Source organism: Gopherus flavomarginatus, chromosome 2 (genome assembly GCF_025201925.1).
Source record: "Gopherus flavomarginatus isolate rGopFla2 chromosome 2, rGopFla2.mat.asm, whole genome shotgun sequence".
Taxonomy (NCBI): Eukaryota; Metazoa; Chordata; order Testudines; family Testudinidae; genus Gopherus; species Gopherus flavomarginatus.
This window is the reverse complement of record NC_066618.1, coordinates 2,377,266-2,388,581: the sequence shown is the minus strand read 5'-3', so window position 1 is coordinate 2,388,581 and position 11,316 is coordinate 2,377,266. Positions and strand designations below refer to the sequence as shown.

The following is an 11,316-nucleotide window of genomic DNA, read 5'->3' as shown; positions in this document are numbered from 1 at the left end:
CCGGGCACATCTCTCACTTTTAGAGAACTGGCTGGCTCGCCAGCGCCCCCCCGGCCCCTCACCCAGACCAGCAGCAGAACCACAGAATGAACTGAACTCGCGCTGTCTTCCTGCGAGCGCCGCGCCTGATTCGGAGTTTTAAAACTGCAGCGCATTACGTAACCGAGACTGCGCTATATATGTGTGTACTCGTCCTGCTCAAACCCCAGTAGCCTGGGAGGACGCTGCAGAGGCTGGAGGGAGCTCGGAGGCTACGGGAAAAGCATCCGCTTGTTCTGCAAACCGAGGCGGCAGCACAGAGGTATTGTTGGCTTATGTGATTAAAACTTTGCTCCAGTGTTTGGACAGAGAATTTTGTCAGTGGAAATTAATCACTGACAGCGCTCCGGTTTGTAGATAGAAGAAACAGGCTGATTTCTCTCTCTCTGTGTACACGTGTAGAGCCAGGAGTAGCAGTTTCTGAGAGATGAAAGCAGGAGGGGCTGATTATTAAGAGCTTTAGTAGAATTTGGTCAGGGAGATTTCAGTAGCACCTGCTAATTTCCAAGCTAGTCTATTAATTTCATGTCTTCAGAATCCCAGTGGGGAGATGAACACAACACTCGGATTTCTAGGACAAGATGTTCGGGCTTCCAGTTCTCCCCCTGGTTTAACCTGCAGCTGGTGAAACTCCTCATTAAGGATCAAGCGAGTTGGGAACCAAACTCTTTTTCTAGTTAATGGGTCCCTCACAAACCAATTCTGTCAGCTGCAAACGTAGCTCTTATTTGAAAGGAGGCTCAGAACAGTTTCTACATTTTGTCTAGTCACAAACTAGACTGTCTTTGGCATACTTGTCAGTCATGTCACAGGTTTTCAGGTGAATGTTCATTTGTGTAAAAATTAATTTAGCTTTTGGGATTCACACGGCGTTTACTGAATAGCTCAGTCCCTTGTGTTCTTGTGAACTAGGCCCCCATGACTGGTAGCAGGTCGGACTCGGTGTTTTTATTCAAAGCCCAGAATTTCCAGGGAGCCGGTGATCCCAGAGACCAGCATCATAACTGCTGTGACTAGCAGTCAGGTACAATCTGCTGGGAAGCCTGACTGGTGGCTAATAAGACCATGGGGGTAGCAGGATCATTTCATAGAGATGGTTGCAATGGAGTTTTGATTGTAAACCCGATTGCATTGTAAACTCTTGGGTCAGCCCCATAATCCACAATGGGTCGGCTAAGTCTGGGACCAAGGCAAAACATCTCTACTGAATTTGAAGTGAGTCATCAATAGGTTCCTGAATTACAACATGCTAAGAAGAGAAGTGCTCCTAGAGGCTTTATATTTTGTTTTGTTTTTAGGGCGAGGGGGTTCTTAGTTTCCTGTGCCTCAGTTCTCCAGCTGTTAAATGGGGATAATGGAACTGCCCTAGTGCATGGGAATAGTAAGAGTAAAAGCAAACAAAAGAACATTGTGAGGCATTCAGGCCCAGATCCACAAAGGTACTTAGTTGCCACTCTGATCCCTACACAGCCACCCACTCAGCTACCACTCATCCCTGTAGGCACCTAAACGCACTTGGTGCCTGAATTTTCACTTAGTCATTGGGCCAGACAGTGACTAACTCTGTAGCCCAGTGGGCTGGGCATTGGCCAGGAGGTGGGGAAACTCCTGGTTTAGTCCCTCTGCTTTAATGAGTCTCTCGTTATTGGAACAGTTCCACATCCGAATGTCCAGAGCTCAGTGGCTAGAGCACCCTCCTGAGAAGTAGGATTTGAACAGGGGGCTCTTTCTCCCTGTCTATCTGAGAGCAGAATGGAATCTTGGTCTCCCACATCCCAGATCAGTTCTCTAATCACTGAGCTAAAGGCTGTAACATGGGAACTTCCTCCTCCTCTTCCCCCACCCCCCAATTTGGTGAGGAGTCAGGCAGACACCTAACTCGTTCTTGCAAGAAAGGACATAGGTATCTAAGCTAAGCTGACTCCAGAGGCAGGCTCCTGGCTGTGGATCCCAAGCAGAGCTGGCACCTCCCTGCTGCCTGGACTTGGGTGCTGAATCTGTGAGGGGGTGGGGCTTTGGAAACCTCCCTTGACTTTGGCATGTCTCATTGACTAGTTTAGGCAGCTCACCACCTACTTTGTTGGTCTTTGGGGATCCCATTCTAAAGGGCTGATCTCTCCGCACCATTGGACAGGCAGCCTGGGGCCCAGATCCCCAAAGATAGTGAGGGTCCTAGTGTCCATTTGAATCAATGGAAGTTAGAAGCCTAAAATAACTTTGGAATGTGAGCCAAGGCATCTGGCTCAGGCTGTGCAGTTCCCATGGCTGTTCCAGTGACTGTCTGGATGTCTGAAAGTTCAGAGTTGTGATGCGCAGTGTCTCGATTCATAAATCCCTTTATGGATCTTGGCCTCAAATACTACAGTAATAGGTGCTGGATAAATACCCCAGACAGATGTGACATTTTATGCAACTTATTTAATACACTAATGTGGTGATTTAATGAACTAAACTTTATCTTGCAACAAAGTCAGACAGTTTAAGTGCTGGCTCATTGGCCCTGGCAAGCGAGGCCCTCTGTTTATCTACACAGACTGGGCCCTGGCGGCTGCCTCAGCCGGGCAGGGCCATCCTGTGAGAGCAGTGGTCACCAGGGCCAGCTCCAGGCCCAGCGGCGGAAGCGGGTGGCATGTCCGGGTCTTCAGCAGCAGGTCCTTCAGTCCCTCTCCTCCTCTTTGAGCTTCCACTGAAGTGCTGCTGAAGAGGAAGAGAGGGAGTGAAGGACCCACCACTGAATTGCTGTGGAAGAATGAAGCGGTGCAATTTAGCTGCTGCCAAAGTGCCATCAATTGGCTTTATTTATTTTTTCCATTTAGCCGCTTGGGGCGGCAAAAAAGCTGGAGCTGGCCCTGGTGGTCACTCTCCATGGCAATTCTTGGCCTAGCTGAGTTTGCCAACCAGTGCAAAGCCTGCTGGTGAGTTTGTGATGTGGGAACTGGGACTGAGACTCGCCAAACACCCGTTATCTGGGAACAGCTCTTAATCATCTCTGAGCTGGGCTGGATTCAATAACGGTTCATTTCAATGGGGGAAGGGGGTGGACACTGATCACTCTGGCAGCACTGGGGCAGTTCCAGGAGACTAGCAGAAAGCTCCTGTTGTGCCAGGGCTTTTGAAAAGGTAAATGGGACAACATGGGTAATTCTAGGCCTGTCAGTCTGACATCGATCCTGGGAAAGATCATGGAGCAGTTGAGTGCCATAAATTCTGTTGCCTTCCTTTAATTCTTTATTAATCATTCAGCACTTGATTAATAAAGAATTAAAGGAGGGCAATATAATTATGGCAAATCAACATTGGTTTATGGAAAACAGATCTTGTCACACTAACTGAATACTGTTTAGGATGAGATTACAAGTTTGGATGATAAAGACAATAGTGTTGGTGTAATAGATTTCTGTAAGGTGTTTGGTACCGGGGGAGGGAGGGGAGCTTGCAGGGACTATAGCCACCTCAAAATGCGCTTTAGGCCCCCCGTCTCTCCTCCCCAATGCAAAGATCAGAGCTGGGCACCTGGAAAGTGCACCCCAGAGCACCTGCCTCAGCTCCCTGTCTGCGCTCCCCTCCCCACTCTACTTAGCACAAGCTCTGGGCGCTGCTGCTCTGCTTGCTGGGATCCATTCTGGGGGTGCAGGAGGCCATCCTGGGACTTGCGACTAGGAACAGCAGTAGCGGTGGTGGTTGTGGCTCGCCGGTGCCTTTGCCTTGTGGGGGCACCTTGGTGCTAGCAGCTCTGGCCCCACAAGGTGCCAGCACAGAGTTAAAGCGGTGTCAGGATGCTTGCTGACACTGACTGGTGTGGCAGGAGGCTGTGGGGGAGTCATCAGGACTGAAGGGAGGAAGCACTCAACTCTCCTTCCTCCCCGCCCCCATTCTGGGAGCAGGTGTCTGTTATATCCTTGGAGGCAGCCAGTTTAGGAAGAAGTCACTTGAGGCCAGAGAGCAGACAGCTAACAAAACTACCATTTATTTACAGACACAGAGCTCACCTAACTGGCTGAAGCTGGCTGGGCTATCTCCTAATAATCTAACTCAGTTGCCATAGGAAGAAAAACCATGACAACCAAATACACAACATACCTCCTTCTCTCCCCCCCCCCCCCCGCAATAAGAAGGTCCTCTAACTAAAACACACACTAGACTAGAGAAGGAGGGTAGACTGCCTCCATTGCCGGCTAAAGCCTGGGGATTATTTTGCCCCATAACTGTGGGTTTGCCCTAGCTAAAGATCCAGCCATTGAGGAGGCCTTCTGTCTCTAGGTGGATTATGGGGAACTTCTGGTGTTGCACCTGAAAGTACCATGGGCTCAGGGTCCGCAGCACGAACAGGTGAGGAGGTGGTATCAGTTCATGCTGGGCAAAGAGGTATCTCAGCCGCTGGCAGTAATGGAGGAGAACAGTCAGAAACAGGTGATTCATGATTCGGTGTCTCACCAGAAGAAGTGAAGTCAGACCACTCAACTGCAGATGTGTCCTGAGGACTGGCATGACCTGGCAACAGCTGATCTACATGTCGCCGCCAGGTAAGATTCTCTGCAGCCGGACTGTGTAGGAAACAGGTCCTGTGTGAGTGATGATTGTGGCAGGGACCCATTTAGCTCTGGAAGTATAATTCCGAGCCAAAACTGTCTGTCCTGAGCTAAAGGTTCGGTCTTTTGCTCTGGGTGCCCATCTGATGACTTGATATTGCTGCTGACGTTGCACAATTTGTCGGGGTTCAGAAGGTTTCAGCAGATCAAAGCAAGTGCGCAGCTGTCGTCCCATCATTAGAAAGGCCGGGGATGCCTGGTTCGTAGCATGAGGTGTGTTTCTGTAGGAAAGTAAGAAGGTATCGAGAGGCTTTTGAATGAAATGTTGTCCCCTTGCTGATTTCAAAGCGTGTTTCATTGTCTGCACAAATCTTTCAGCTAATCCGTTGGTGGATGGATGATATGGTGCTGAAGTGATGTGGTGTATCCCATTTGCCTTCATAAAATTTTGAAACTCCTGAGAGACGAACTGCGGTCCGTTGTCACTCACAAGTTGTTCTGGCAGACCGAAACAACTAAAGAGTCCCTGCAGTTTTTGGCTAGTACTCTCTGCAGTAGTGGAACGCGTTGTAGAGACTTCTGGCCATTTAGAATGGGCATCTACCACCAACAAGAACATGCTTCCTTCAAGGGGGCCAGCAAAGTCAACGTGAATACGTTGCCACGGGTTTTCAGGCCAGTCCCATGGGTGTAGGGGCACCCACTGGGGTGCATTCCTCACACCTTGACATGACATACAAGCTTTTGCCTTCTCTTCAATAGCATTGTCCAATCCAGGCCACCAAAAACAGCTCTGTGCAATTTCCTTCATGCGCACTATTTCACAGTGACCAGAATGTAGCTGTTCTAACATCTGTGATCTCGGTGGTGGTGGAATAATGACACATCTCCCCCACAACAAACAGGCTTGGACCGATAACTCCATCCTCCTGGACATGTAGGTAACAAGGTCAGGTGAGACCGGAGAGGGTTTGTCGAGATTTTCCATGCATCACTAGGTCCATAACTTGGGACAATACTGGGTCAATGCGAGTTGCCTTCTTTATCTGAGTAGCAGTGATGAGTGTATTCTCTACCTGTTCAAAGTAGAAGATTTCCTTTTGGGCACACTCTTGATTGACCGGCAAAGGCAACCTTGAGAGGCCATCTGCATTGCCATGCAGAGTGGATTTCTGATATTTGATTTCATATGTGTGTGCTGAAAGTAGCAATGCCCAATGTTGCATATGACTAGCAGCTAATGGGGGGGAATGCCTGTGTAGGGTCCAAAAATTGACATCTATGGTCTGTGAGAAGATTAAACTTCCGCCCAAACAGGTACTGATGAAACTTCTGAATTCCAAAAACAATTCCTAACGCCTCATGTTTGATTTGGGCGTAGTTAGTTTAGTTTCTGCTTTGCTTAGAGTGCGTGAAGCAAAAGCAATAGGTCTCTCTTCTCCCAAAGGCATAATGTGTGACACGACTGCTCCCACCCCATAAGGGGAGGCATCACAGGCCAATTGTAGGGATAAGGATGGATCAAAGTGCATTAGAACTTCAGAATTTAGCAATGCACCCTTAGCTTTGTTAAATGCAACATCACAGGCTTCAGTCCAATTCCAGGCCTTGTTATGCCCAAGGCGCTCATGAAGTGGTTTTAGCAGTGTGGCTAACTGTGAGATGAACTTTCCATAATAGTTCAGTAGTCCTAGAAACGAGCACAGCTGGCTTACATTTCAAGGAGGGGGAGCCTCCACAATAGCCTTAACTTTTGCAGAGGCCTTATGAAGACTCACAGCATCAATGATGTGTCCCTAATATTCAACAGAGGGCTTGAAGAATTCACACTTGTCTTTGCAAACTTGTAGGCCATACTCTTCCAACCTTTGTAGGGTAGCCTCTAAATTCTTTAAGTGATCCTCTTCATTCCTTCCAGTGACCAGGATGTCATCCAGATAGCACTGAGCTCCTGACAAGCCACACAAGATCTGGTCCATAGGCCTCTGGAAAAGGGCGAGAGCAGACGTTATTCTGAAGGGTAGGCGACAGTATCAATAAAGCCCCTTATGAGTCACGATAGTCAACAGTTCTTGGGACTTTTCATCGATGTGCATCTGTAAATATGCTTGACTCAGATCAATCTTACTGAACTTTTGTCCCCACCCCCCCAGGCCTGCGAAGAGGTCATCAATGCGGGGAAGCAGGTATTGCTCTGCACACAACACTGGGTTGACAGTGACTTTAAAATCACCGCAAATCTAGAGAACTATCTTTCTTCACTATTGGAAAGATAGGAGTGGCCTATGGGTAACTGGTATTAGGACTCCATTGATGACCAGGCGCTCCAGGTCTGCTTCAACTTTTGGCCTGATGGCATATGGCACAGTTCAGGCTTTCAGATATTTTGGTGGACTGTCAGGTTTAATGTTCAATGTCAGTGATTCCCTCATACTTCCCAAATCATCTCCAAAAACAGCAGCATGTTTCCTTAGTATAGGGGTTAGACTGGTTTCTTCTTTAGTCATCCAGTGCACTTCTGCCCAGTTGAGCTGAATCTTCCCAAGCCAAGACCTACCCATGAAGGCTGGGCAATTACCTCTCACCACAAACAGTGGCAATATAGTAGCCAGTCCATTGAGCTCAACCCAACATGGGCACAGCTTCTCCCGTATACGTCTTCAGAACAGTTTTTGTTGCCTTAAGCAGAAGATGCTGTAGCTTTTCCTTATACACAGTCTCGGAGATCAGCGAGACAGCTGTACCAGTGTCCAGTTCCATGCATATAGGTTTGCCATCCAACAAGGGCGTTACCCAGTATTCATGTGAGCCCACTGCCAAAGACAAAACATGCAGTGGCACTTCCTCTTGCGATGAGTTGTCGCCTTGTTCCTCCAGAGTCTGCTCTAGGGTATGCAGGGTTCCCCTGTTTGTCGGCCAGACCACAGGCCTCTTTCTTTTGTTTACAGGCATGCCAAATGTGTCCCTTTTTGCCACAGTGTTGACACACCAGGTCCTTACACCAGCATTCTGATGCCTGGTGACCCAGCTTACCACAGCGGTAACATTCCTGACTCTGCACAGTTTTCTGGGTAGGTTCTTGTGACACTTTTTGCACCCTAGGGGATGCACCGATGTATTGCACCTCCCTTGTAGCCAGGTCCATGCAGACAGCAATATCCACAGCCTTCTGTAACGTAAGCAAAAGACTTTCCTGGCTTTAAGACAAAGCTTGATAAGTATATGGAGGGGATGTTATGATAGGATCGTTAATTTGGGCAATTGATCTTGAATTACCACCAGACAGGTCTGCTCAATGGTCTGCGGGGAGATGTTGCATGCGATGGGTACTGAGTTGCTGCGGAGAATTCCTTCTTGGGTGCTAGCTGGTGACTCTTGCCCACATGCTCAGGGTTTAGCTGATCGCCATATTTGGGGTCGGGAAGGAATTTTCCTCCAGGGCGGATTGGCAGGTGCCCTGGAGGTTTTTCGCCTTCCCCTGCAGCGTGGGGCACGGGTCGCTTGCTGGTGGTGTCTCTGCAGCTTGAGGTCTTCAAACCATTTTTGAGGATTTCAATAACTCGGTCCTGGGATAGGGGTTGTTATAAAATTGGATGGGTGGGGTTCTGTGGCCTGCCTTGTGCAGGAGGTCAGACTAGATGATCAGATTGGTCCCTTCTGACCTATGAGTCTATGAGTAAGCTGAGCCTCTGTCAGCAGGCGCTTCTGTATAGCTTCACTGTGCAGGCCACACACTAACCTGTCAGGCGGGGCATCATTTAACATCTCTGTAAATTCACAGTGTTCTGCTAGCTTTTTTACAATTGCTACAAATTGTACAACTGTTTCATCTTCTTTTTGGTCTCTTTTGTGGAACCAATATCTTTCAGCAATTACCAGTGGTTTTGGAGGAAAAATGGGACCCCAGGATTTCCACAATGTCACTGTAAGACTTGGTCTCTGGCTTACCAGGGTGTAGTAAGCTGCGTAGCAGGGAGTAGGTTTTAGCCCCTACAACACTTAAGAATATTGGCACCTTCTTCTCTTCTGTAATGTCACTTGCAATAACAAAAAGCTCCAAACGCTCAGTATACACAGGCCACTGCTCTATATTCTCATCAAAAGGTTCCGGTGGCCTGGACAGAGTAGCCACGATTTTTAGTTTCACTTTCACAATCAGTGCAAACAAGCAGTTGCCATAGAAACAAAAACCATGACAACCAAATACACAACAGTGCTCTCTGGGTAACACATCTCCCAGTGCTGAGAGCATGCCTCTCTGGCTTGGAGTGGTGCTGCTGGGGAGGGGGCACTGGGATCAGCGGAGGCCTCCCGGAGGGGCAGGGTGGTATGGGGGGGGGGGGGGTGGAGCAGCCTTGGAGCAATCCCTGGAGCAGAAAATCCAAAAGCCTAGACAGACTGGGACCATCTGAAAACAGGAACGGGGCACCACCATCCTGGAGGCCCCAGCCATGTGCCACTCAGGTGGGAAACCCTCACCGCCGCTGCTTCCCCAGTTTTCTCATGTCCCTTCTTGTACCATTAGCTGTTTTCCCCTCCCTTTACTCAATACTTTATCTAGAAGTTTTAACACCCCCCACCCCCGATTTCTGCCAATTTTCTCTGAAAGCCAGGCTTTGCCAGGAACAATCAGCTTCTACTTTGTTCAGCAGGCTCAGGGGTGGCAAGTTCTTGCTCCTGTTCTTTGTTGGGGAGGAGGTGTTATGTCTCCAATGCTGGGGAATGAACGGCTCTGCTAGAGCCAAGTGAGCTTGTCTAATGAGAAGTGTCCTCTCCCCTTCTCCACTGCAGTGGCTTCAGATATTGGGGTCATACCTGGGCTTTGGTGACATTGATGTGGTATGTTTAGTGGGATGTAACTTTGTCTTCACGTTCACATGACTCAATTCAGCCAGAAGCACCAAAGTTAATTCACCCAAATTATTTTAGTTCTGTGCATTGTCCTAAACAGGAGCCTATTTCTGAGGAATAGCCAAGTGTTCCTTTTACTTAAAGGGTATTATTAAATAACTGAAATGTGATGGACATTAGCCTTCTTTCATCGTGGCAACATAACTGGCTGTTACAATAAAGCTGACCAAGATGACTGGGGAACATTCTGTTTATATCAAGTAGATTTTCAGATGACCATAGTGCCTAATTGACCCCTTAGCCATAGTCTGTTCAAGCAGATATACATGAAATGCCTGATCCAATGCCAATTGTCTTCACTGTGAAGCCTCCAATTAATTTCAATGGGCTTCGAATCAGACCCTTTGGTAAAAAAACTGTTTTACCAATCTCCAGCAGGAGCCATGCACTCCAAATCAGAGTCCAGTCAGCAAAGTCCCCCCTTCTCCTTTGTTTCCATTTAAATTTATATCTGCTTTCAAGTCTGATAATTACTGTATATAACATTACTGGAAGGGGTATTTCAATGAAAGATGTGCTATTCTTTTTCAATATAGCATTGTGAATTTCCTTTCTAGATGTTGATGGTAATAGCAATTTAAAATCAACATTCACCATTCTTAACATCTCCCTAAACTTTTTCTTAAATTTGTCCTATTATCACTTACTACTGCAGTACATGTGGCATGTATTGTCATATCCTGGCCTGAAACCTCTGCCAAACCAAGAGTTAAGCCTTGTTGTGAGTTTCACAATGTCTTGGGGGGAAATCCACATAAAGAGTTGATAAAATAGTATGTTATCTGCTGAACCATTACATTGTATTATGTAAACATCTGACACATTTTAAAAAGCGTCTTTTAGAACAATAGAATCATAGGACTGGAAGGGACCTTAAAGTCTTCTAGTCCAGTCCTCTGCACTTAAGACAGGACTAAGTATTATCTAGACCATCCCTGAAAGGTGTTTATCCAACCTGCTCTTAATCTCCAATGATGGAGATTCCACAACCTCCCTAGGAAATTTATTCCAGTGCTTAACCACCTTCACAGTTAGGGAGTTTTTCCTAATGTCCAACCTAAACTTCCCTTGCTGCAGTTTAAGCCCATTGCTTCTCCCATCCTCAGAGGTTCAGAAGAACAATTTTTTTCTTTCTCTTCCTCGTTAAAGCTTTTACATACTTGAAAACTATTATGTCCCTTTCTCAGTTCTCTTTTCCACACTAAACACACCCAAATTTCTCAATCTTTTGTCATAGATCAAATTTTCTAGATCTTTAATCATTTTTGTTGCTGTTCTTTAGACTTTCTACAATTTGTCCACGTCTTTCCTGAAATGTGGCACCCGGAATTGGACACAATACTCCAGTTGAGGCCTCATCAGCATGGAGTGTAGCGAAAGAATCTCCTCTTCTCGTGTCGTGCTTACAATACTCTTGCTAATATATCCCAGAATAATGTTTGTGGGTTTTGGTTTTGTTGGTTGCAATAATGTTACACTGACTCCTCTTTAGCTTGTGATCCAGTATGACCCCCAGATCCCTTTCCGCAGTACTCCTTCCTAGGCAGTCCTTTCCTATTTTGTATGTGTGCAACTGATTGTTCCTTCCTAAGTGGAGCATTTTTCATTTGTCCTTATTTAATTTCATCCTCTTTACTTCAGACCATTCTCTAGATTGTCCAGATCATTTTTGAATGTTTATCCTAGCCTCCAAAGCACTTGCAACCCCTCCCAGCTTGATATCATCCGCAGACCTTATAAGTGCACTCTGTATGCCATGAACTAAATCATTGATGAAGATATTGAACAGAACCAGATCCAGAACTGATCCCAGCAGGACTCCACTTGATATGCCCTT

The 11,316-nt window shown here is 47.0% G+C and overlaps 2 protein-coding genes across 7 annotated transcripts in view; one reads left to right on the top strand and one right to left on the bottom strand.

The window, feature by feature from the left end:
- LOC127045874 (uncharacterized) overlaps positions 1-11,316 on the bottom strand; it is a 243,380-nt gene that overhangs the window by 199,053 nt on the left and 33,011 nt on the right. The window lies entirely within an intron of this gene.
- Positions 184-11,316, top strand: part of LOC127045860 (GTPase IMAP family member 8-like) — a 40,320-nt gene continuing 29,187 nt past the window's right edge. Inside the window, exons 1-2 of one of the 6 annotated variants that reach the window (XM_050942612.1) lie at positions 213-301; positions 6,487-6,588. Coding sequence is in view for 1 of the 6 variants with exons in the window: in XM_050942606.1 (XP_050798563.1) it covers positions 8,898-9,032 (135 nt within the window). In the remaining 5 variants the exon portion in view is untranslated. Of the gene's footprint in view, positions 302-2,855; positions 2,955-4,476; positions 4,563-6,486; positions 6,589-8,882; positions 9,033-11,316 lie in introns of those variants that run through there. The other 5 variants (XM_050942609.1, XM_050942608.1, XM_050942611.1 and 2 more) reach the window with 5 other exon arrangements.